The sequence below is a fragment of the Trifolium pratense genome, linkage group LG6 (assembly GCF_020283565.1).
Source record: "Trifolium pratense cultivar HEN17-A07 linkage group LG6, ARS_RC_1.1, whole genome shotgun sequence".
Lineage (NCBI taxonomy): Eukaryota > Viridiplantae > Streptophyta > Magnoliopsida > Fabales > Fabaceae > Trifolium > Trifolium pratense.
Window position 1 is genome coordinate 40,535,517 of NC_060064.1, and position 25,889 is coordinate 40,561,405.

At 33.8% G+C, this 25,889-nt stretch overlaps 2 protein-coding genes across 4 annotated transcripts; one reads left to right on the forward strand and one right to left on the reverse strand.

The window, feature by feature from the left end:
- Positions 1 to 1,352: 1,352 nt before the first annotated feature.
- On the reverse strand, positions 1,353 to 14,912 carry LOC123890445 (leucine carboxyl methyltransferase 1 homolog). Its single transcript, XM_045940058.1, has 13 exons — positions 14,740 to 14,912; positions 13,077 to 13,165; positions 12,832 to 12,974; positions 11,571 to 11,618; positions 11,236 to 11,317; positions 10,704 to 10,806; positions 9,881 to 10,001; positions 9,744 to 9,791; positions 8,217 to 8,300; positions 6,239 to 6,303; positions 2,320 to 2,371; positions 2,111 to 2,149; positions 1,353 to 1,713 (listed from the first exon to the last, which is right to left on the reverse strand). The coding sequence occupies exons 1-13, from the start codon at positions 14,826 to 14,828 to the stop codon at positions 1,657 to 1,659; spliced, it is 1,020 nt and encodes a 339-aa protein (XP_045796014.1). The 5' UTR covers positions 14,829 to 14,912; the 3' UTR covers positions 1,353 to 1,656.
- A 3,741-nt stretch (positions 14,913 to 18,653) lies between these two features.
- On the forward strand, positions 18,654 to 25,284 carry LOC123889822 (COP9 signalosome complex subunit 7). Of its 3 annotated transcripts, none has more exons than XM_045939320.1 (9): positions 18,654 to 19,078; positions 19,757 to 19,832; positions 20,898 to 20,986; positions 21,371 to 21,460; positions 22,932 to 22,976; positions 23,099 to 23,169; positions 23,324 to 23,459; positions 24,095 to 24,183; positions 24,629 to 25,284. In XM_045939320.1, exons 1-9 carry the CDS (start codon positions 18,917 to 18,919, stop codon positions 24,648 to 24,650), a joined length of 780 nt encoding a protein of 259 aa, XP_045795276.1. In that variant the 5' UTR covers positions 18,654 to 18,916; the 3' UTR covers positions 24,651 to 25,284. The 3 variants fall into 3 exon arrangements, with proteins under 3 accessions (XP_045795276.1, XP_045795278.1, XP_045795277.1); XM_045939322.1 differs by having other exon boundaries at positions 18,657 to 19,078; positions 24,078 to 24,183; XM_045939321.1 differs by having other exon boundaries at positions 18,658 to 19,078; positions 24,075 to 24,183.
- Positions 25,285 to 25,889: the final 605 nt, after the last annotated feature.

Consider the following 25,889-nt stretch of genomic DNA (forward strand, 5'->3'; position numbering starts at 1 on the left):
ATGGAATTTGAAGAACCGGTGCGGATCGAAGCCATTGAGGATTGCAATTTCTCTTTTTTTGTTTTAGGGCTCATAAATTGGGGAAAGGGGAAAACAATTTATCTCTGTTTCTAGAGGGTAAGGAAGTGTACCAAGGTGTAAATTCCACCTAGATACATGTTTATTTAAGTTTTACTAACACGTAAGTAACAAAACTAACGGATCAACATCTTCTCAGACGAAAGTGACGAAAAGGACCAAATTGTATGCGTTTTGAAAGATAAATGACCAAAACGTTACAAAAAAAATTAATAAAATAAAGGACCAAAAATATCATACAAAAAATAATATAAATGACCTGCAGTGTAATTTTGCCTATTATATTCAATTCAGCTGTGTGATTACTTGCGGTAAAATGGATCCTCTTAGACATATCATGACTCAAATGAAGACACGATGTACCTCAGTTGCGGTGCGGCAATTTATACTACCAATGATGTGGGAGTTAGGTTAGAAAGAGTGAGATAGAAGGGTTGGTGAGTGAAGATTGATCAAGTACTATATGATAACCATAAGAACATAAAGAACATTATGCATCCAATGGTTATAAATGATGGCCCACTCAGTGACCACATATAAGGTAGTCCTCCAAAGTACAGTTCACAAAGATATAAAGTTTGACGATGGTTCCCACACTACAGCACAATAGCACACACAGATTTCTGTTGTTCTTGTTCATGTGTACTTAGCCTAATCAGCACCTAGAAAGAATAGAGATTATCTGATTTGAGTAACCGAATTGTACTACGTTCAAACTTACTCTCAATGCAAATCTTCTTGAATTAAGAGATATTATATGAAAAGTAGAAGACACTGTTCAGTCCATTGGAATCATCTAAAGCATTAAACATACCCTCTTTGTTGCTAATAACGGTTTTTACTTGTTCATTTCACTTCCACCTTACCATGTCAGTCTTTTTATTGTCAAGTAGTAAAATCCAGAATTCCCTATTAACCCGATCTCTCACTCAACCATCTATATTTTGTTGATAAATTAAAGTCAAGTTTTGACTAACTCATCAAACGAGGTACCCTAAAGTACAGTGACATTGATCAGTCTTGGCCACATTGAAAACAAAAACATTAACCTACTAGTAGTACTTACTATCTTCACAATATAACAACACTGTTCATTCACACAAAAGAAGGGAAACAAAAAGGGCATGCTAAAGAATGCCAAAATATAAAGAATGCTTACTGTTTTTCATATATCTTACACATGGACATAACCCCACAAAGACCTTATAGGATGATGATTTATCAATATCAGTCGGTGATGTGTGGGGCCCACCATGTTTTCTTTGCAAAACAGCTAGCAGAAAAAAGTTAGGTATCTTTGCTTTGTTAGAAACAAACAATACACACCACCAAGGAGTAGTCTATAGTCCACACACAAAACTAATAATCCATTTGGCTAAATTCTCATACAAATATGTAACAAGTTTCTGAGAAAACTTTTTAACAGATAATATTCTCAGCAGTGTGAGCTGGCACATGCCAACATTACTAATTCTTGGATTAACAGTTACTACAACTTACAACCACATAATGCAATTGGGAGGATAAATATATAGTATAGCTATATATGCTATATTAGAGTGTATGTATCCTTGTTCTTCATGAGGAAGGAAGCACGTTTGTGTTATTAAGAAAACCAAAATCCCCAAAAAGACCCTGCATCATGGAAGAAAACAAAAGAACACACTTACTCACTGTTGTCCCCTAAGACTCCAATAATACATTAGCAAATAGGAGAAATGCAATAAATATACTCCGACCCGCCACCATCATATTATATTTTCATGTTGGAGTCATCTCCAACAGAAAACCCCCCACTCATATCCAAGTTAGTACCTTTGGCATCATCATGTTCTTATGTAAGAGCTAGAAATGGAAATATAAATTTGGCCTCCAATTTCAATCCAGGAAAGAAGTTATAAAAGAATACACATGGTCAATTTATTTGCAGATTGATTTAAATGATTTGCAATCCTATGCCAGTCTCATAAAGTAAATGAAGAAAGATTAACCAATTTGATACATGACAGAACAATAATGATCAAGAACGTACCATGGCATCATTGATTGCATAAGCCACGCAGTAGTGCTCCTGAAATTAAATCGAGCAGATAGAATATTCAGATACTATAGTAGTGGAATAAACAAAACCGGAGCTCTTCATTATTTATAACAAAATTTGTCGGTCATGTCGCTAATTACTTGCATTAAACTGGACTAATGATTATAATTATATCATAAATTTCTAACAAATGGACTCACCTGCATCATGTACCACTCTTCAAATTCATCAAATAGTTCCAGACGTTCAATCCTAAACAGTAAAGTGTCACCAATTAGTTTATCTTGATATTACTTGCAAAAAAAACAGGCTCCCAACCATAAATTAGATCAAAAGAGCATATAGAGGGAGAATCAGAGAAGAACTATCTTTTAGTATCCAATGGAAATTAAATAGTTCCATCATTTGACAATCATAAGATATTGGTAGAACATAATGCTTTGTAATGGTTAAAATCTTTATGGAAAATAAAAACCAGACAAGGCTTCCCTAAAAGAGAAGCCAGGAAAAGCAAGCATCAAGAGAAAGCAACTATTACAGATGCAACTCAGGCAGAGCCAATGGGCGACCACCACCATTCCCACCTTAAGAAATTTGATTAATTTTACTATAATATTATGCTTGTACACCACGATTCTTATTACACCTCTCCCACATCATTGTTCCATTTTTATTCCTACCACACGCTAACATATACGTATATTAATGTTTTAGAAATGGAAACTGAAACCAACATCAAATTGGTGAACCCATGGACTATTGGTTTTGACTGCTAAAGAGAAAAAATTACACAGATGTTAAGTACCAAAACAACAACCAGATAACAGTAAAATACCAAAATAAATGTTAAAAATTTAGAAAATATTGTCATATCATTATTGTATTTCATAGTATTTGAGTATCTTGTATGATCTACTCAGAGCAACTCCTACTTTCTATATTTCTTGATTTGTTTCATTTTTTATTAGGATCGGGATTATAAGTCTGTAATTAGTATGAATAAAGGCAAGTATTTTGTATTTTGTACACATTACATCACACCAATATACATACGAAAATACTACTTAGTGTCAATGTTCTCTCTTTTCGTTAGCCACTCAAATACATATAATTTCCACATGGTAAACAATTCCACCAGTAAGTCCCTCAAAATCTGGATCTCTACTTTATTTCAGTCACTAATTTCCTCCTTTCCTGTTAGACGATTTTAATCTTATTATATTAGTTGGATTTGGCTTGTATTAGTAGTATAAGTACTTGACCTAATTATCACACTACAAGCTCCACTCTAGTGCATCTTAGACATCTTAGACTTATGCAAATACAATGGTGGTTGTGTTTTCCGGCACAGACAGCAATGCACAGTGGCTAGTACTAGCTGACAGAGTGACCAACGATCTTGTTTATGACAGCTCTCTCAAGCAGATTTCAGCTTAGGGATGTACACTTTGTTGAGTTTGCAGGTTTTGGGAGGTCGTGTGTATGCTGGTTGCGTACATCCTAAGTCGGGCCTTTGCCTCCCCACACTATTCTTGGTCAAGCCAAGATCCATCCCCTACATTTGCAATTTCCCCGCAGCTGTTTGCCTCCCTTGGGCTGCTTTTTGAGTTCAGTGATCAAATCTTACAAGTTCTCAGTCTGTGTCCATCAGGTTTGACGCATATAGACATTTTCCCAACGCTCTTAAAAGCAGTTATCACTAGTTTGTCGTTATTTAAATTTTGCCTATTGAATGGCCCTTTTCCGATGCTAGCAGAGAGGGAGAAAGTTTGAAGGTGTTTGTCAAGATACCCTTTGTACATAAAGGAATCATAACCAAAGTCTGCTAACTTACTCAACAGATGATCAATCCATTGGCGAAATTTTTTGACAGACTAATCATACTGGTAGTGACTCATGTGGGCTATGACTCACCCCAGCCCCATCTTTACCCTAGAGATATGGTCTGCCCCTTGTCTTTGTCCCAGGCTGCTGTTTTTTATTCCAAAATGCAGTCTGGCCTAGTCCTGGAAGCAGTCCAGTCGCATCTCTAGTCTAAGGTTTTGTCGCCAACAAGTGATATTTTTATTTTATTTTCTTATAGAACTTAACTGTAATAGAAGCACTTAAGGCTTAGCAAGCTTTAGCTTGAATAAAAGAGTTATAATGTATATAGAAAATAGAGCATAATACCACTATTGTTTCGTATAGAATTTAGGGTCTGTTTGGCAAGCCAAAAAAGCTAGCTTCTGTCTTATGGCTTATAAGCTAAAAGACCAGTTTGGTAACAGTCTTTTCAGAAAGAGCTTATAGCTTATTTTACTGACTTATAGCTTCTTTTTCAGAAGCTATTTCAAGTAGCTTCTGAGCTTATACCTTCTAGCTTTTCATTTTTTTCTTCCTCTTTTACCCTTATTATTTTAACTAAAATCCACATTTAGCTTTATAATTTATTATCATTAGAATTTAAAATAAAATAAGTAAATACATGTTTTAACGTTGCTTCTTTTAAAATCACATGTATATGTTTTAACGTTGCCTTATTATCTATTTTCAAATATAATGGCTAAAGCATATTAATTTTTTTTTTTATCAATTCATAGGTAGTATCTTACTATAATTTTTCTATGAAACAACGTACCTTACTATAATTAGAGCTTTCAAAATGGGTCGGGCTATCGGGCCGGCCCATTAGCCCTATATATTTACACGGGTCGGGCTTCAAATATAGCGGGCCGGGCCTTATCGGACCAGGTTTTTTCATGGACCGTCATGGGCCAGTCCACGGGCTTTTGGGCCAACCCTTAAAGAATTAAAAAAAAATGTTAAAAAAAAAACAAACTGAAATTTTGATTTTGAAACAAAAAGATATTTTGGCCCCTTAAGTTTGTTATTATTAGGATAATTATCTTTTAAATTTAAAATATCATAAATTTAAAATAAGTTAGTTATTATCTTTTTAACATTTGTTTTGACTAAACCCAAACGAATCCTCCATTGTTTTATGTATTTTGAATTGTTAGGTTAAAAGTTTAGTTTGTGATGTAAGCTTGAAATTTATTAGCTTTGAGAGTGCACTTTGTAAATTTATTATCTCTTGATTTTTGGGTGGATATTTTGTAGTATTTATTATCTCGTGAAATCTTGCACCCATTTTTTTATATACTAATTTGTGTGTCATTCATACATTTTTTTTAAAAATTGTAACAAAGAAAAAAATAAAAATAAAAAAATAAACGGGCCGGCCCATCGGGCCATGTAGGCTTTTGCTTATCGGACCGGGCCAGGCCAGACTCTTTAAATGTTCGGGCCCCCCGGGCCAAGCCAGCCCAGGCCGGCCCCTTTGACAGCTCTAACTATAATTAACCATTATACTATATTGTGAATATATTTTGTTATTATTTTTTTCATAAAGTATATCAACTGAAATGAAAATAATTTTTTTAAAAAAAATTCAGCATATAAAAATTAGTTTAATAATAATATTTGAAAGATATATTAATTGAATTAATAAACTTAAAATATTGTACCAAAAAAAAACTTAAAATATTAAATTCTAAGTATCTTAAATAGTATTAAATTGATAAAAAAAAATTATTGAATTAAAGATGTCATTTTACATTTATCGGTCAGTTGAACCGCTAATTTTACCAAACACTTCAATCAGCTTATCGGCTAGAAGCTATCAGCCATAAGCTATCAACTAGCTTATCAGACAACCACTATTTTTGCCAAACAGAGCCTTAGTGTAGCTTAGACAATATCTTAGTAGTTTCCCAATTTCATTTTATATCCTTATTTTTCTCTCTGTTAATTAAGATTAGGAGGATAGACTTGGTATAAATAAGGGTTACAGATTTGCATTTTGCATGACACCATATCCAATCAATAAATAAGAGATTCGGACAATATATTATCACACTAGTATTGGACAACACACTAGTGTGGAAACCAGTAATGGACAATACACACTTTAGTTTCCCTCTTATATATATGCAAACCAGTATTTTATCACACTTTGACCAGAAGCAACAGAAGCACCACAACAGACTAAGAGGATACTAGCATCAAAACATCAGCATAAACGAAAGGCTTTGTAAAATTAACACACAAGATTCTAAGTATGGTTTGGCAGAATACCTGCGTCTTTCTTGAGCATCAACAAAATCATTATAAACTTTCTGCATGTCCCATGCAACAGACTTCTGATACCCATGAAAAAGAAAAATAAGAGTATTAATATGCTAGTGTGATAACCCTGATGATTATTCACAAAAACGAAACATCGGTGTCAATAATAGGATTTAAAAATGAGGAAAAAGTGAAAATTCATATAACAGTAATAACCCTGAAGATGTGTTTCAGTTTTGACTACTTCAAATTATGTTAAAGAAATGGAGCCTAAGCTCAAGTAGCACCAAGCCCCTCTGAGATCTATTGGGTCCTTGGATCAAATATTTAAATCTGTGTGAGCCCATTTCTCTGCACTAAAAGCCTACAATCAGTCTCCTCGATCATGTCACAAACCTCCCTTGCAAGGGATGAAATTCTTTAATATAGGGGCTTAAAAGATTTATTAGAGATGTCCAAGGGTTTTCCACTTCTCCTGCTCAACAGGGATGATACTTTTTTTTATCTGCTTGAAATTGGTACATGTAGAAGCCCTCCTAGAGCATACGGAGTACGTTAATGAGAACTGTTGGCCATAACTGTGCTCGATTTGATACTAATGATGATAATTAAGATAACTATTAGCTACAATGACAAATCTGATGTCAACTATCAAGTATCTTTAAACAATAACTTTCAAGAATATTTTATTGAAAATAGTTATTTTATTGAAAATAATTGCAATTGCCAACCGTTTCTAGTTTAGTCTAAGTCTACTATGTTCTCGGACAAGAGAAATGCTAATATCACACTCTTTTAGAGGAAATCCTTTTTCCTAAAACTGTACTGTGTTGTCTCCTCCATCTCTATGCTCTCAATTGCAATCTCTCTTTTCCTGTTTTGAGGAACGGTAATGGAGAAAATGAAGATTCGGCGGCGGATCAGATTCGGATTTTCAGATTCTAGGGAAATGATTAGTTGTTGTGTTATTTAAATGGTAGTAATGGATACAGAGGAGGATAAAGTTCAACTCAACTTCTAATTAATCCCAATTCAAGATTTTTTTCATTACAATCCAATCTTTTTCCCATGAAAAATTCCATTCCGCAAATTTTTCAATTTTTTTATCACAACTCTATTTCTTTCTCACCGTCTCGACACTGCTTTGATTTTCCAATTTTTTTCTTTCAAGTTTTCCATCTATTTTGATGTTAGCATTTTCTCACTTAAACACAACCCAGTGATTTTCTAACAAAAGGGTTTCTTTGGATTTCATTTTCTTTATTGTCTCCGCTTAATTTGCCAGTGCCATAAGATGAATGAGTGCTCTCTCCATTTTCAGTACTCTGTCTCTTCGTGTTCTCTAACAGACTCCATTTGCAGTACTCTCTTGGTGACATATCTAATTATTATTGGAGTGTGTCAAAAGAGTGTGTTGGAGGTTGTGTGTGACCCTAGCATTTCTCCTCAGAGGCAATTCATGCCTAGATGACTTTGGGTCTGTTTGGTAAAAATAAGCTATAAGCTAGCTGATAGCTGATAAGCTAGCTGATAGCTGAAAAGCTAGCTTATAGCTGATAGCTGAAAAGCTAGCTTATTGAAATTAAAGTGTTTGGTAAAATTAGCTTTTAAAGTGGTTATTAAATATAAAATTACATAATTGATAGTGGGTAGTTTATTTTTTAGAGTGGGTAGTTATTAAATTAAAGGGTAAAAATGGAATAAAGTGTAAAAAGCTATAAGCTATAAGCTCAAATGCTACTTGAAATAGCATCTGAAAAAAAGCTATAAGCTAGTACAAAAAGCTTGTTACCAAACACCTCTAATTTTTTTAAACAAGCTTATAAGCTCATATAATAAGCTATAAGCTAGCTTATTTGTGTTACCAAACAGAGCCTTTATCATCATCTGGAAGGTCTTTGCAAATGGGAATTGAATCATATATCAAATACACAATAAATACAAAAATGCCAAAGACTTCTTTTCTAGCACAAGTTGCATGAAATACCTGCCATCCTTGGTCCAGAAATAATTTTTCCTTTGCGAGTAAAGTTGGTGTAGCATAAATGCCCAACAGAGGACAACCTCGGCACTGATGCAAAACAGAAAAGGTAAATCATATTATGGTTTTATACCATCCAATACATTCATAATTAATAATCAAAAGTCATAAACTAAACGTACAATCACCGTCAATCAGAGACATAATTAGCAAGACAGCAAGAATAAAAAGTCGTGGAGCATATGTGAAAAAAGTACAACAAATCGTAATTAAAAGTAAGCCTCTAATGCTTATGTCATTCGAATTCCAGGATAAAGAAAAAGCACAGGAATGAAGTCCCAAAAAGGGAAGATGGTGCATCAAAAAAGAAGGAAAAAACAGAAGTCATTCAATTAAATTAGGGCAATGTGAACTATTAGTGGGGAGGAAGAGCCCAGGGGGTGAAAACAGATACATGTATGCTGTCAACAGAGACAGAGACATGATGAATGAACAGAGACTAATGGAAAACCAGAGTCCTGGACATTAGCGAGCAGTGGGTCAGTTGCTGCCAATGAAAGTGGATGCTTTCACATTGAAACAGACAAAAGTTTATTTTGCATTGAAACAGAAACCCAAGTGTGTGAATACTATACGAGTGAATGAGTTTCATTCACTATTGTAGCTAGACTAGCCTTCTGTTATAGACAGCTGACATTAGCAGTTAGTCGTTCAGTTGTATTTCTGTTATAGACAGCTGACATTAGCTGTTAGTCGTTCAGTTGTAAACTACCTGTATCTATCTACCACTACCTAGGCTTTAGACATGCTCATATAAATATTGTATTTGTATCAGAAACTCTCATTGGAACTCAATTCATTTTTCAACAAAATCAGAAACTGTTTTCTCTCATTTCCACTCAACTAGTTTACTTCTAATGCCCTATAATGTCCTATTGAAAAAAGAGGAGAAACCGTGAAAGTATCCAAGAAGATTGAGCTGACAAACTCCAAAGATGGGTTTTGACCCCCCATGTGGGAATAGCAACCTTGATTTACAAAACTATCATCCAAAACCACAGGCATGACAACTAATCTATGGTGCAAAAAAAGCAATGTCGTAAATAATTTGGTTTGCAAAGGTCCAAGGCTACAAAATCAACTGCCCAACTATGGGTGAGACTGATCCTCACTTGGCGTACTAAATCATCCCTTCCCACAAATATTCTTTGGTGGGATTTGAATTCCTAACATTGCATTTAAAGCTAAATCTCATTAAGGCTCCCGCTTACACCACTTGCTACGCACTTATGAGTTAAATAGTATAATGAATAATAAAAAGAAGGTACAACATTTAGAGAGAGGGTAAAAGGGCAAAGCACATATCATTTAGACAGAGACAGAGAGTAAAATGGCAAAGCACATGTCATGTGTTAGAGAGGGAACAGAAAAACCACTTTTGAGATCAGACATTTCCAATGGAAATCCGAAATCAATCGATTGTGATCTAAAAACCATGGTATAGAACAAAATACAAAAGTTTGGCATCCATACCTCCAAATTTCTGATCATCTGCTGCCCAAAAGCATCATCTGGGTGAATCTGTTAAGAAAGTACCATATAAATACAATGAACATCCTAGTCTATTCCCATAAAAAAGTAGTAGAATGAGAAACTATGAAGGTTGTAACCTGCTCATAAAGGAAAAATACTGCTGTTGAAAATGTTCGGCAGGCCCAACCAACAACCTCATGACTTGAATCTGGATCCAAGTAAATCAGAACACATTCTGCAATTATAAAAGTTGGCAGGCTGATAACAACATCAGAATGAATCAATTTATCAAACTTGGATCATGAAAGGCATGACATTCACATTTACACACAAATATATAAAACAGCAAAAGATACAAGAAATTAGCATTAAAACCTCAACATTTGAGTGTCTTTAGCAAATATAAGATCATATAATTCTATAAACATTTATATAATAATAAGTTGTATATGAAGCCATAGAAACAACATTAAAATTAATAAAGGAACACAGTGCCTCTCAGGCTCTCACCTATTATAAAATTCAGAAGCATTTTCTTCTAAGTAATTTTCAATTTTTAAAATTCTAGATTCTATGAGCTCTGTTTATTTATATTTATTGTTTTCCCAGGAGATGCTACAAAAAAAATAATTCTATCTATTGGTAAAGGAATTTCAAAATGTTCTGATGTACAATTGCAAGCTGAATGAAGAAATACAATATGCTGGCTATTTATTGAATTCAGAAGCCTGGCCTTTTATAAATCTATAAGACATGAATGAGAAACAAAATATATAGAAGAAACACGGGATAAGGTATCAGCACTGTCGTGAAAACCCTTTCTGATTTAGTCAAATTCTAAAAGGTATTTTATTTATTTTCATAGAAGGGGCGGATACATCCAAACAATTATCAATTATATCAAGATGGTAACAGAATTTAACAAATGAGAGAGAGAGAGATCTGAATCCCAATACATACCTTGGATCCATCTCGGTAATGGTTATAATATCATTTAATTGTTTTACATCACGCAAATCTGCAGGGACTAGTTTATAATGAGCACTGACCACTTCTCCTTTCTCTAGCAGAGAATAAGACATAAGATGCATCAGTATAGATCAGCAGTAATCATGAATGCTAATATTCAGTATTGATATTTCATAATATCATAATGAAAGGATCGTCTTGGTTTCATCCTCAAATGCTACAAATCAAGTTAGTTTTTAAATGTTTGTAATTCTGAGATTAAGCTGAATGGCAGAATCATAATTTATCAAATCTTCTAACGAAACTTTCAAATTATCCGAGCAATTCTTTAGCTCTAGTTATAATGTAGATTTGAAGAGATATAGATTATATTATTTTTAGATTTAGTTTAATCTAATCTATTCTGAGAAATAAGTTAGATACCATGTCCTAGCACAAAAGAGATGGTCACCGCCAGAATATAAGATTAAAATCATCAGACAATTTCCCTTCCATATAAAGCATCATAATCAGCACCGCTTACCTCTTGAAATGGAAGCTGTTTCACCAAGTTTATTCTTCAATTGACTGCAAGTCTCAATAAGTGCCGCCTTTTTACTTGTTACCTGGATGACAAGCACAATGGCGGTTTAACTTTCTACATCAATAATGGCAGTTAACAACTCACAATTTAAAAACTATTACAGCTTTTTCTATTTCATTTTGCAATCATAGATATAATTAGTGAAACCAGATTGTATTAACCATGAGCTTCTTGACATAAAATGTCAATGAGCAATCCAACTCAGAACCCGTAAACAACTAGAAATTATGATTACATTGACTAATAAAACTTTTGAACGATATTCAGGATTCTACCTCCTTAAAGTCCACTTCCACATATAAATGTGGTGCTTTCCCCTCATCCTGCCAAGAAAATAATGTTAAAATGTAAGTTACAACTGTAAACTGGCACACAGCAATACAGAACAGGTTAGTGAGGCTAAGCAAAAGGTAACAAGAAACACTGGAATGGATGGTAATTGGTAAGTATGAAGTTTTACACACCCAGAGTCACATCCAAACAATGAGGATGGAGACTACTAGAAAACAAGTAAGGATCCCATCATGCGGCATACAAATTTATTTTTGCATCTTTGATGTGCATGAGTAAAAGAAGAAATCAATCTTTTATGCTACGAGGCTACAATAATGTGCACCTGATTATGTTTCGTCTTACAAATAATGCATATTTTGCACACATTACTGTGCCAATAACTTAAATACACACCAAAAACTTGGTGAAGTACAAGATCATTCTACAAATACGCACAGCATTTATAGAAGGACAAAGCAGCAACCATGTCCAACTACTTTTTTTAGATCCGTCAGAACATACATAAAAAGCAAAGAGAACAAGAAGAAAAAAAACAGAAGTAAAAACAAAAGCACCAGTCAAGGGGATTCACAAGGCACAGATATGGAGTCTTACATATTTATATATGTATTAGAATATTCCACCATTCTCTAATTCAAGTTAAAATTATATTAAAAAACACGGACAAGTATAAATATAAAAAGCTTTGAAATTTATTAACAGGTAATTAGTGAATTAACATTTTTGTAATCATCCAAATTAATACATCTCACGTCCATTGTCTATTATTTTTCCCTAAACAAATTTACATAACTAATCACACAGTTTGGAGAGGAAGTTACATTCAACCACAAAAAAAAAAAAAAAAAAAAAAAAAAAAAAAAAAAAGCTACATCACTTCCATGAGATGGGAACTTAATTTGCAAAATATTTGATTCTCCAAATGTCTAGGTCTTTAAATCTTCTGTAGCACAGAGTATGATGTACCGACTAAACAGAGTAAGATGTAAGATTGTGAAGATGGTGGACAGTTAGGCCAAGAACACCAACAAAAATGAAATAAAAAATATCTTCGTGTCTTGTTAAAACACAACACTAAAATTTCACCAGGATTGGAATGCAAATCTTTGGGATCAATAATAATTCAATCCAAACCTTCACTTGGCCCGCACAGCTCCAAAATAAGAGGAAATTTATAGTTTTAAAAGCCGAAGCAGATTAACTTTAAGTACAATTAGCACAGCACAACTCTAACTCAAGCACCTGCAACTGAAAATATGTTGTATCAAAGCCTGCTCCAAGTGATAATATCTGTGTCTTTGTTGGGCCATTTTCATCAGTCTTTTTCTCAACATCAAGAAACTGGTAGAGAAGTTTCCGGAGAGCAGCCCAACGAGCAAAATAACCTTCATACTCAAACAATTTAAAAAAAAATAAAAATTAATAAGCTAGTCATTTGAAGGGTAGGTACTTTCACAAGGAAATTCCTTAAAGAAGCTAAATCCTACCACGATTAATAATTGGAGATCTCCTTACAGGTCTTCTCACAAATAAATGAGTGTAATCATCTTTCATGTATCCCTTTTTCACACATGACCTACAGAGTTCACGGGGAGTAAATATTCATCATATAAGAATAACCTATAATTCATTTAAACTCTAATAAACTGAATACAAGAGGAAAAATTATGACCAGAAAAGAAAAAGAATATCATTGTTATCAAAACCAATGTTGCATTACATGGAATGTTATACCGTTATCAAGACTTTCCAATACACATAATGGATGGATTGACCTAAATCAGTTCACTATTATGGACCAAAGTTCTTAATGGCTTGGTTTGCGAGTTGGGGTTTGGAGGGAAGGGGAGGACCTACTTTTCTTTTTAAAATTAAGGACACGGTAAATATAGATAAAATTAATTGTGATGATGTATTATATGATCATTTATCATGGTGTTCTTTCAATGTTTTTAAATATCAAAATATAAACTTAGCCCTCCAAAACCTGAGCTATGATACTCTCCTTTTTTTTTCTCTCTCCATTACTAAAGTGTTTAAATGTTTTGGGGTGTATAAAAGTTTGGACTCATTTAATATCACACTTTTGTGTTTTATATTTTCAAAACTATAGTAACAGAGGAAATGGAGAGTAGAAAATGGAGAGGATCCTAACCCCAAGTTGGATTATTATGCATGAACTTCAGTCTATATTATTAAGTGGTAAAAGTATTTTTGGATAGACCCATTTTTAACTTTGGAAAACCACCCTTAAGTCCATAATATTTTTTCAATTGTTTATCTATCATATTGTTTTTATGTTTTAATGTATTTGGGGATTCAAACTTTGAACTCTCTCAAAAAAGAGAAATATCTTCTACATTTCCTCTCTCCATTTCTCCTCTCTGCTACTAAGTTTTAGAGTGATTTGAGCAATATAGAGGACATTTAGACCCTACCATGTTTATATTCCTAAAACTATAGTAATGAAGAAAACGGAGAAAAAGAAACTAAGAGGATTCAGCCCAAAAATAAAGGGTATACTATAACCGAATAATTCTTATGAGGACATGATCATTTAGGAGAACACAATAAAATACATATCATTTAATTATTTTCTCTTTCCACCTTCTTTTCAAGTATATATATGTCTGTGTACAAACGGTGTGAACAAATTGTTGTGTCCACCCAGAGACTTCCTCACTATAACCACTGCTAGCTATTACACATTTACACCTATCACATATGTTTAAACACATCAACTTTTAGATAGACGAAATGACAAGTTGTTGAAAACACACACAAAGTGGAAAGACCGGGGTTCGAACCCCGGTCATGGCATCCGACCTAGGAATTTTGGCATTTCTGCCCGTTGAACTAAGATTTGTGGACGATAGATATATATTTCTAATCCTTTAATCTACCACTTATTCACCTTAATCTACCAAAAAATGGAATAAAATAAAAACTACCGCCGGTGAATGTTGCTCCCTAATACCTACAATGGTACAGAATAAGCAAAATTTACATTCAACAAATTGCATGGTTCATTATGTAACAAAAATGAAAATCTGAACTGAAATAGGTTTAACGCAACGAAAACAAAGAGAATGCAAATTGATTATGATGGTGATAATAAATTGATAAAAGGAGAAAGGTGTTTGTGCTTACAATTTACTGGCGGAAGCGTCGTCGTTTGTGGCTTGTACGGCTGCGGTGTTACTGTTGTTGATGTGTGAATCGGTTACTGTATCCGCCATGGTTGAATAACGAATGAAATCGTGATCCTCTTTTGTTTAGGTTTTGCCTGCGAATATAATAACTCCGTCCTTTTCCTTCTCGACGGATACAAAAATACAATTTTTTTATATTATTTAATTAATTTAATATCCAATTTTTTTTTTATATAACCGAGGGCCTAGGCCCAAAAGGAAATTACAACGAGACTAGCCTGGCAATAGTAATCCCAGCTTGATCATCAAGAAAATCATGCGTAATTTGAGTCGGACATGACTCATAAAAAATCACATAAGAACCTAACTCACACCCAATATGTGCAAGAGCATCAACACATAGATTCGCTTCACGGTAATTATGGCAAACTAAGATCTCCCACTTCAATTGCATTAATCTTCTAATGTGTTTCAACACACTCGAACCTTCGGTAATGACACACTCCTCACTACTCAACCTCTTGACCACACTTAAGGAATCACTCCTCAACTCCACATGACGGAACCCCAACCTTCCAGCAAGACGCAGACCTTCCAATACCCCCCCTCCCCCATAGCTCGGTAATTATAATACTACAATCTCCAAAGCCTCTCGCATAACCTCCCACACATTCACCACCGCTGTCAGACAATTTAAAACTTACATGCATTGCTTTAAGCGCAATTTTTTCTGTTCCTCTCATAAAAAGTTAGTTAGATAACCAAATTTTTGTATGTAGCACGGTAAAAACTGTGTATATAGCATTGTAGATAAGTTTCGCCCTTTAATAAAAATGGATTGCGGTTACATATCATTCAATAAAAAAATATCAAAAATTTTGACCAAAAAAAACTATAAAGAATAAAATAACAATGGAGTGAAGTGGGGTGGTGTGGCGAAAAATATGGTTGTAATTTGTTAACAAAGTAAAATTATTTTACAATTCTTTTTGTCTTATTTATTTTTGATTTTTTTTATTATAGATATGGGACATTTATACCGATGTTTTAAAAATTGAATTTAAATCAAACCGGTGATCTTTAAATTATGCTTTAATCGGTACAAATATTATTGAATCGAGTAATTAATAAATATGTAGGTTTTTGTAAACAAAAAAAAAATGTAGGTTTTTTTTTTGTTACAAAGGGGCCTAAGCCTAGGAAAAAAATATACTAAACAGTAGTGGTTCTAGGGATAGTTATCCCCATGATATTAGCTAACGGCAACAAACTCATCCTGGAAGGGCAGCTATCATATAAACGGCGACCCGGACCATGGTCACAACCCATATTAGCAAGGGCGTCCGCACACGCATTCGCCTCACGGTAAGAGCGACACACCTTAATCTCCCAATTCAATGCAAGCAAGCGACGGATCTCCTAGACCAGACGCCATCCAACAACACTCCCACCATTATAAGACTCTCAATAGAAAAAAATGTAGGTTTTAATATAAGAGAAATTTATCTTTCCTATTGTGAGAAGCTTCATTTTCTCAAGGGTGTACGTGGATCGGATTGAGTTATGTTTGACCAAAATCCGAATCACATAGGGTATTCCGTATTGAGTCTAATAAAATGACCACCTGTTATAACATTGCCTGGGTTAGGTAAATTCACTAATTTTCTGGTTGGATTTGGTTGTTTGGTGGGTTATCCAAATTATTTTTTTTAATTTTTTTTAACACTAAATATATAAATGACGAACCATCTAAAATTTTCATGAATATGACTCCACAACTGTATTTTCTTGAAAAATAGTGTAACATTTTTCACTATAAAAAATAATCACTAATTTTTTGTGTAAACCTACAAATTTGCAGGTTAGATAATGTGTTATCCAAATGATTTTTTTGCTTTTTTTAATATCAAATGATTAAACGACCCGTAAAAAAAAATCAAATGATTAAAGGATGAATTGTCATGCTTGTTAATGCAAATTATTCAATGTTTTTAGTTTTTTTTTTAAATAATGCGACAAATTATCATATTTGTTTATAAAAATTATTCAGTTTTTTTATTCTTAAAAAATAATATAACTTGTTTTAAATATAAAAATATTTATCGATTAAATGGCAAAACCTTTAGTATTTTCATAAAAAATATTTCAAAAAACAATAGCACTAGTAGGTCAGTGAGTTTTGGGTTGAGTCTGATTTTACCCGAAACCTTTTTTTTTTATGGATTTTTCATTTTTGAAATTCATACCTACCCATTTGCCCGACTTAACCCAATTATTTTGGTTGGATTGAGTGAGTTTGACCGAGTCGACTGGATTTGTCCAATTCATGTACACCCTTCCATTGTGAGAAGTTTTTCTGCCCAAAACAGACTGCACTATTTTCATATTGCAAAGCAATTAATACATCCAAAATATGCACTTAGTTACTCTACACAAATTGTATCACACTACTGTTTCTCAAAATATCTAATTTTTATGGAATCCATTGAGGTTGCCGTTGGAAGACGGGGACGAAGAAGTGGAAGTCGATATTGAAGCAACATAAGAAGGTCAATTAAAAATTAACTCAGTCTTATGTTTTGTCGATATGTTTCTTGCGAAAAAACTGTCTGAATCAAGTTGATGAAGGTGACAATGGCAGGTACGTGGTGTCAATTTAGAGGAGATGTGATTAAGCAAGTTGACACGAGAATATTCATGTTCCCATTTCATCATCATCTATATTTGAAGAAGGTTCTTATTGCAAACCAATTAATACATCCAAAATATGCACTTAGTTATTCTACACAAATTCTATCACACTACTGTTTCTCAAAAGATTTAATTTTTATGGAATCCGTTGGGAGGTTGCCGTTGGAAGACGGGGACGAAAAGTGGAAGTCGATATTGAAGCAACATAAGAAGGTCAATTAAAAATTAACTCAGTCTTATGTTTTGTCGATATGTTTCTTGCGAACAAACCTGTCCGAATCAAGTTGATGAAGGTGGCAATGGCAGGTACGTGGTGTCAATTTAGAGGAGATATGATTAAGCAAGTTGACACGAGAATATTCATGTTCCAATTTCATCATCATCTATATTTGAAGAAGGTTCTTAAGGGAGGTCCATGGTTCTATAACAAGCACATGCTCATACTTAGATCGACGGCGGAGGCAAGCGTACCAACCCAAGTCCCTCTTTACACGTTACCTTTTTGGGTGCAAGTCCAAAACATTTTGGTGGGGTAAATGTCTGAGAAGAATAGAAAACAAATTGCATCATCGTTAGGTGAATTTCTGCAGTATGACGAGAAGACTAATTCTAACTTCTGACGTAAATATACGAGAATCCCGAGTCATGCTAGACATTAAAAGGCCGCTCAAGCAGACGAGGAGGCTGGAGCAGTAGGGAGGTGAGTCATAAGAGGTCAAGTTGAAGTATCAGAGGTTGGGGATGTTCTGTTACTACTACGGTTACATGGGTCATACTGATGATTCATGTGATTTACTACTTTCGGCTGTTGATGACGATGAAGTCAGAAAGTGGGGTTCGGAGATAAGCGTGAATACGAGGAGATGGGAGGACGAAGGATGAGGGGGAAATTTGGAAAATTCCAATTAAAGAAGAGAAACCGAATCTGAGCTCAAATATTACTTAATTTTTGGAAGTAATGTGGATGGATTCCTCAATAATTCCATCATCATGTCTCTCTTTAATTCTAAACATTTTAATTCACTATTTATTAACAAAAACTTAAATATGAATTAACATAAAATTTTATTTATTTGCATAAACTATTTTCATAAAGTTGATAATTTTAATTTCCACAAAAAATTGTTTAAACTTTTTTTTTTATATATAATTTAGACTTTTATTTTTTTATTTTATGATTGTTGCATTATTATTTTTTGAACTAGATTGTTGCATTATTATTAGAGTGGTATGTACCAAAAACAAAAAAGAAAGAGTATAAGAAGCTGTTGATGAGAGAAACAAATCTATCACAATTCACAAGAGAGCCATAATCATCATCATCTGTGTAAACAAAGCACTCTTCTCACTACCAAAAAACTCTTTCAACAAGTTCTTAAAATCCTCAACCGAAACTGAAACCCTAAATCTAAAACCTCTCGAGTTTCCCCTAAATCGATTCGATTTTTCCTTCGAAAACCCTAGTTCGTTCATCATTCTCCAACATGGACATCGAACAGAGACAATCGGAACTCATCGATCACTTCGTTAAGCAAGCCACTGCCGCATCCAACGCTCCCGCTCTCACTTCCGTCATTGTCGATGCAACTTCTCACCCTTTGCTCTTCGCTTTCTCGGAGATTCTCGATCTCCCCAATGTTGTTCAGGTTCGTATTTTTCCCTATTTTTTTTTTATTATTTTTTTTTCCGATTTTGTTCATGTATGTGGGTGTTAATTGATTGCAAAGCGAGATGGAAAAGTAATAATGTTTTCGTATTTTCCGTTTTTTATTTATAAATAAATTGTTCCGTGTTGTTTGTGTTCGCTCGCTATGATTATGTTATGAATGAGTCAGGTGTTGTGGAAAACGATAGTGTATTATGGTGCCTTATTTTCTGATATTATACTTTGGACCCATTTGGATTAGCTTATTTTTGAGAGCTTATGCAAAACAACTTATGCAAATAAATAAGGTTTTATGTTAGTTTAAAAGTTTCCACTAAACAGAACTATATTTTTATAAGCTATTTTTTCATAAAACTACCTTGACAAACTTATGATAATACATAAAACTTATTTATTTGCATAAGCTGTACTGCATAAGCTCAAAAATAAGCTAATCCAAATGGGTCCTTTATGGTTTACAATGCATTATTTTGCTAAGTTGCTTTCTACATTGAAATAAAATTTGAGGTAATAAAAACTTGTGAGAAATTTTGTCCTCTGAAAATAATTGAGGTAGTATTGAAAGGTAAGTAACTTGAGGACTATTTTTGTTGCTAATAAAATAAGACTAGTTCCGATATTTCTGCAAAATAAATGTTTTGACTCTGATTTTTTGCAGCTTGAAGCAACTGATAGCAAAGTCTACCTTGACATGCTTAGGCTGTTTGCACATGGAATATGGAGTGACTACAAGAGTAAGTATATTGATTGATCTTTCTGTTTATATTTTTATTCATGTATTTAGGTTTTAAATATCGCTTGAGGTCGCATTAAGGTTTTGCAATTTCCGCTGTTACGGCTGTTACGTTACGGTTGCAGCGTTGTGAATTAATTGCAGCATTGCACAAATCTTATTAAAATTATTTGTAAGATCATATAATGTATATAATAACTTAACTTAACTTAATATATCATTGTTTCTTCATAATTTCATAATAGTAGTTCTTTTCATAATTTTTAATGAATTTGTTTCACCTATAAACCAATTTAACCACTAATAAATTCAGGTTTTAATGTTTTTAGAAGAGTCGAGAGCAAAAAAAAAAAACAAAACAAATGAGGCAATAAAAATTTCCCCTCCCATTTGCTGCAACCGTAACAGAGTTTCGTTGCGGCGTAACTGCGTTTTGTTGTGGTTCTTTTATTGATTTTTGTTCACTCTGTTAAGCGGAGAAAAACGGTATCAGACACTATACCGTTTTGTAGCGGCCGTTCTCGCTGTAAAGGACTGTTTTTAGAACCTTCTTGTGGGTGTTTTCTGGCATTTGCTGAATGTTTTTCCTTTTCCCATAGTATGCTGTTACCTTAAACAAGTGTTGTAGGAACTGTCTTTTACTGTACCTTGAATTTATTCTTAATTCGATGCCCTGATATTAATGTCACGACTCACGAATTTTGGCGTGTTCAAAAAAAAAAAATGTCACGGCTCACGAGATAGTAAGTTGTAATTTGTAAAGATTGCAATATCTGATGATGTATAAATTAATAATTAATTAACTAGGGTCATATTTATTTCATAAAAAAATGTTATGGTTAGTATGTCGGACTTACTTTACACATGGACTTCTGTATGCAATGCCAGTATAGGTGCATACAATAGTGATATTTGTACATTTATCTTCATTAATGATTTGCTACTTTTTCTTTCTGTCTGTCTTTTTTTATTATTATTATTTTTTTATTTTTTACACTCTTTTACCACTTTTGTGTAAATGGAAATAATATTGTGGCGTTCATTAAAAAGTTAAAGTGGCTTATAGGTAATGCTGAGCGCCTTCCACAATTGGTACCTGATCAGATCCTCAAGCTTAAGCAACTTACTGTTCTTACACTTGCTGAGACGCACAAGGTAATGCCTATCAATCCAAAGTAATAATTGGCTACACTTTGTGATTGGATTCTTTTCACGGTCTCTATGGTATTTTGCTCAGGGTTGTTTTAGGGGATTGGTTTTCTGTTCTTTGGAACATATTTTTTCCTCCCCTCAGTTTTCTCTCATCAAATTTCTCTTTCCAGGACAAGGAAACCAAATATTCCCTTGCATCTATTTTGTGATTTTGATTTTTTATAGGATTATTTCTCCCCATTCATCATTTTAAATTGCATTTTGATCTTCTATGTAATTATGTAGTACATAATATGGTTGATTAACATTCTGTTTTATTTTTTTGTTTGAATATGATCTTCTATGTAATTGCAATCTAATCTAGTTTTACAATTTCAATTGTTTCAGGTACTACCCTATGACCAGTTGATGCAGGAGCTAGATGTGACAAATGTTCGCGAGCTTGAAGATTTTCTGATTAATGAGTGCATGTATGCGGTAAGAAAGAACGATTTCTTTTGAAAGAGTATTTACTGCTCAAATGTTTCCAATTGATTGAATGCACATCTACATGATTGTTATTATGATTAATGTTGTTATTGTTAACTATGTTGTCAATTGTTATTGTTAACTATGTTGTCAAAATAGCATGCTATAATGGCACCGCATAGCGGATTATGACCGCTTTTAATGGCCGCAATCATGGTAGTCTACTTGGTGGGAGTGATTATCATTGCCGCACAGAGCTGTTGAAATGGCTGAATTGTGCATGTCTGTCGATTCTGTGCGCGTTCATGCAACTCTGGGTTCGTGGTTGAGTGAAAATGACTATTGGGATTAAAAATGACATTTTAAACACATTTAAGACTGCGACGATCAGTCTCTAACCCACACTGCACCTATTAATTTGTGAAAACTGTCCTAATATGCACACATTGCCCCCCCTCATGTAAACATTGTGCTGTTTTTCTTTTCAATGCCCTTTCCATTGTGCGGAATACAGTTTTAATAAGCAGAAAATAAAACTAATTGAGAGAAAATGAGTCAAGGTGAAGCGGCTAGGCTAGAGAGGGAGAAATGAAAGGTTTATAAATTTTTGTATTTGACTCTGTATTTTGAACCCGTGTTTTATTACTAAAACTAGAAAAGGAATGAATTGCTCAATCAGAGTACGATCTGCAGAACTTTGGGTATCTCTTTGCCGAAGGCCTCAACCAGTGTTGTTAAATAGCAGTATAGCGTAAGCGTAGCTAAAATTTTAACAAACTACTATGGTTTCGCGATACATGATATATTACAATGTGTTGTCAAATAGCTGCTATAACACTATAGCATAGCGCGGAGGAATTTGGAAAAACCGTCATTTTCCGCGATCCTCCATTGACAACTCTGGCCTCAATACAATCTCGAATGACAAGACACTTCTCCCGCTCAATCCCTCTTACTCAACTCCCCTAACTTCTGCTTTTTAAACAATGTGGAAGTAGGAATATTAAATTGGGGAAGGGCAGGAGGCACTGGACCACCCATTCCCTAGGCCTTAAGACATTCTCAAATGACAAGATAGCTCTCCCTCTCAACCCTTCTTATTCATATGCAAACCTTATTTTTGGAACTTTCTCAACCCCGTAACTTCCTTTTTCCAGAAAATAAGGAAGAGTATTATTATTTATTTAGGAGGAGGGTGGAAACACTTGACCACACATTCTTCGGAATGACTGGGCGTAAAGGGCATGTAGTTATTGCATGTTATAATTATGTGTTCTTTATTTAACCCCCCATTAATTTGTTAATCTTTTTGATTGTTTCTTTTTATGCTTGTTTTAGTCTTTTTCGTTTTTTGAGTTCTTATTTTTTTATTGTCTTTCTCCAGATGATGTTGCATGGTCAGATTATTGAAGTATTTATTAACTTAGAAATAATATTTTATTTGGAATATATATTTTCTAACTTTTCTTGCTCTTATCAGGGCATAGTCAGAGGGAAGCTGGATCAGTTGCGACGATGCTTGGAGGTCCTAGCTCATTATCATTTTTTTTTGGTTATAGTAAAACTAATTTTTGGTTTTATTCTTTTATTTTTTCATTTGTAGAGTTATCTGTTAGGCATTCCTTTGATTTTTGAAGTTGATTTCAGGTCCAATTTGCAGCTGGTAGAGACTTGAGGCCCGGTCAACTGGGGAATATGATACAGACACTCTCCAACTGGTAATCTATCTTTTTTCAATTACTGTCTTGTGTGACATGCATTTATATGTCATTATCAGCAAAGTAATCACCCTTACATGGAAAATAGATATTATATTTTTGGACTATGGCCACTTTCCAATACTAAAATTTATTTGATGACTGGGAAGCACAGGTTATCTACATCCGAAAATATGCTTGTTTCAATTCAAGATAAGATAAAATGGGCTGATTCAATGAGTGAAGTTGACAAGAAGCACCGGAAGGATGTGGAAGAGAAGGTTGATGAAGTCAAGAAGTCCCTTTTCAAGGTCGGTTGGATTTATTTTTATAGCATTGCTTTTTGAGAGAATTTATTTTTAAATATAGATGAGGTAATGTCCCATTGATAAGCTTGCTTGTATGTTTGATCTCGTACACAATTTCTCCTTTATGTTGATCTTAGTACCAGAATTGATGTGTCTACCCTTTGATTCTGTGCTTTTCACAGAAGCAAAATGGTTCTGTATAAAATTAACTGTTTCTACTAAATACGTTGGAATTTTATTTAATCTTTTTGTTTATCTGTATGTGTTCTGTGAAAGAAGTAAACAAATTTATAAAAAATCGTCCACCCCTATGAAAGAAGTAAACAAATTTATAGTAGAAAAATTGTAGGTAAAAATTATTGTTGTATGTATAAAGCCATGCATAGGAAGTCCCAATATTGCTATATTAATGATTCCAACTTTAAAATTATGAGGGCAAATCTGCTGCAGAAACAGCTCCTTTTTTCTTTAGTGATTAAATAACATGTAGTTATCTTTATAGCCCTTCATAGTTGTTGTATGTAGCCTTCAACTTTAAGGCTATCCTATGTAATCTTAAATGTCTGTTCTTTATGATTGGGATATATTGGTCGACGTGTCTTACTTACATCGTGGCAGAAGTTACACACTGTAAGCAGGGCGACATCGACTTCCGAGGGCATGAGGAGATCTGCTCTGAATCTGGTGGAGTGATGGATTATGAAGAAGATCGAAGCCGACCAAAGAGGTAATTTGAGAAAACTTCATGTCAGACAAGTATTGAATCAATTATCTTAATTAATTTGATTTTCTATGTTGAAACTGGCCATAAAATCATCTAATTGCATTAGACATGTTTTTTGGTTTGTGACTGGTCTATCATCTTCAATGTGTGAATGAAGCTGGTGTTACTTGAGTTTGTTGTCACTTTTGTATTAAATTTGTGACTAAACCTCTGTTCACCGCCTTTTTCCTCTCGACATTTTTATGCTAAACTAGTATGGCGTAATCAGTCCATATATGAGACTAAAGATCATATATGGCATTATAATGGAGATCTGCTCTGAATATAAATGTGTTCTGCAGCATCATCTATTTCAATCTAGAATATGATTGAGCTTGTGTATTTGTTTAGATGATCAATTCTTTCTTGTATTCCTAGTCATAAGATTATTGGCTTTGAACATTTCCAGGAGGCGGCATCCAATATCTTGAGGATTATAGTAGATTAAGGAGCTCAATGAATTGGGTGTTTTTAGTTGCTTGCCTGACTTTTATTCATGGCATGTGTCAATTGCGAGTATCAGCTTTTGGAGACAATTAAATCTCATCCATATTGCACTTGTCTTTCACACTACAAAGCGAGATAGGAACAAGGAACAAAAAGGAACACTTTTATTTCTTTGAGGCAGTATTTTGGATATTGATAGTATTTCTCGAACCATTGTTAATACTTGCGTGGTTAGAACAAGCTGAGGCGGTGATGTGGTTTTTTTAATCTAGGTTGCTAAATGCTACAATTTCTTCTGTTTTATGCTTCATTTATACTGTCTCAATTCCATTGCTATACTTGTGTCAAAACAAAATTCCATTGCTATACTTTCTAGCTTATATGTATATTCCCAAAATTAGATATGTACTGTGGCGAGTTACATAGATTAATCCACCGATGGGAATGAATTATCTGTATTAAGTACCCCTGATGTTCTACCCATTAGATCAATCTCAACCATTCAAACACCGTAATTTTTTTCTTCTATATTATATGCACGGTCTCTTTTGTTTTTTTAGGGTTTTTAGATTTGGCATGACCCTAATGTTAATGAAGAGATTCTATTCCTTTCGACCACGATGCTTTAGAAAGTAAATTTTCAAGTGTACATTCTAGTTATACAAGTGTTTCTTTGCTGTTGTGTGCCTAGGCTTGCTCGAGTTTGTCTTATATTCACTTGACATTTATGTGGTGAAATGGCCAATTGGCTTACTATATGGATGCTAAGAGTTAGGGTGTGTTTGGTAAATTCAATATGCTAGTTTTTAGCTTATTGGACTAGCTTATAAGTTTGTTCGGAAAAAAATAAATGTTTGATAAAGCTTTTCTCATTAGCTTATAATTTTTTTTAGATGCTATTTCATGTACCGTTTGTTTGAGCTTATATCTTTTTACAGTTTTTTAATTTTTAACCTTTAATTTAATTTAATTATTTTTTATAAAATAAAAAAACTACCTACTAAACATGCATGTTCTTTTATGTCTTATATATTTATCAATAATTTTAAAAACTAATTTTATAAAACACTTTAATTTCAATCAGGTATCTTTTCAACTATCAGCTATAAACTAGCTTTTCGGATGTTAGCTAGCTTATAACTTAAGTTTGTCAAACAGAGCCGGCTCTGTTTGGTAAGGCCAAATATCGAGCTTATAGCCTATAAGCTATAAGCTCTGTTTGG

What these genes read in the sequence shown, in the direction of transcription:
- LOC123889822 (XM_045939320.1), top strand. Translation starts at nt 18,917, where the DNA reads ATGGACATCGAACAGAGACAATCGGAACTCATCGATCACTTCGTTAAG. An exon ending in ATACAGACACTCTCCAACTG is followed by an intron (nt 23,170 to 23,323) that starts GTAATCTATCTT and finishes TGGGAAGCACAG; the next exon opens with GTTATCTACATCCGAAAATA. An exon ending in TCAAGAAGTCCCTTTTCAAG is followed by an intron (nt 23,460 to 24,094) that starts GTCGGTTGGATT and finishes CACTGTAAGCAG; the next exon opens with GGCGACATCGACTTCCGAGG.
- LOC123890445 (XM_045940058.1), bottom strand. Translation starts at nt 14,828, where the DNA reads ATGGCGGATACAGTAACCGATTCACACATCAACAACAGTAACACCGCA. An exon ending in TTCTGGACCAAGGATGGCAG is followed by an intron (nt 6,304 to 8,216) that starts GTATTTCATGCA and finishes CATGGGTATCAG; the next exon opens with AAGTCTGTTGCATGGGACAT. An exon ending in AAGAGTGGTACATGATGCAG is followed by an intron (nt 2,150 to 2,319) that starts GTGAGTCCATTT and finishes ATTTAATTTCAG; the next exon opens with GAGCACTACTGCGTGGCTTA.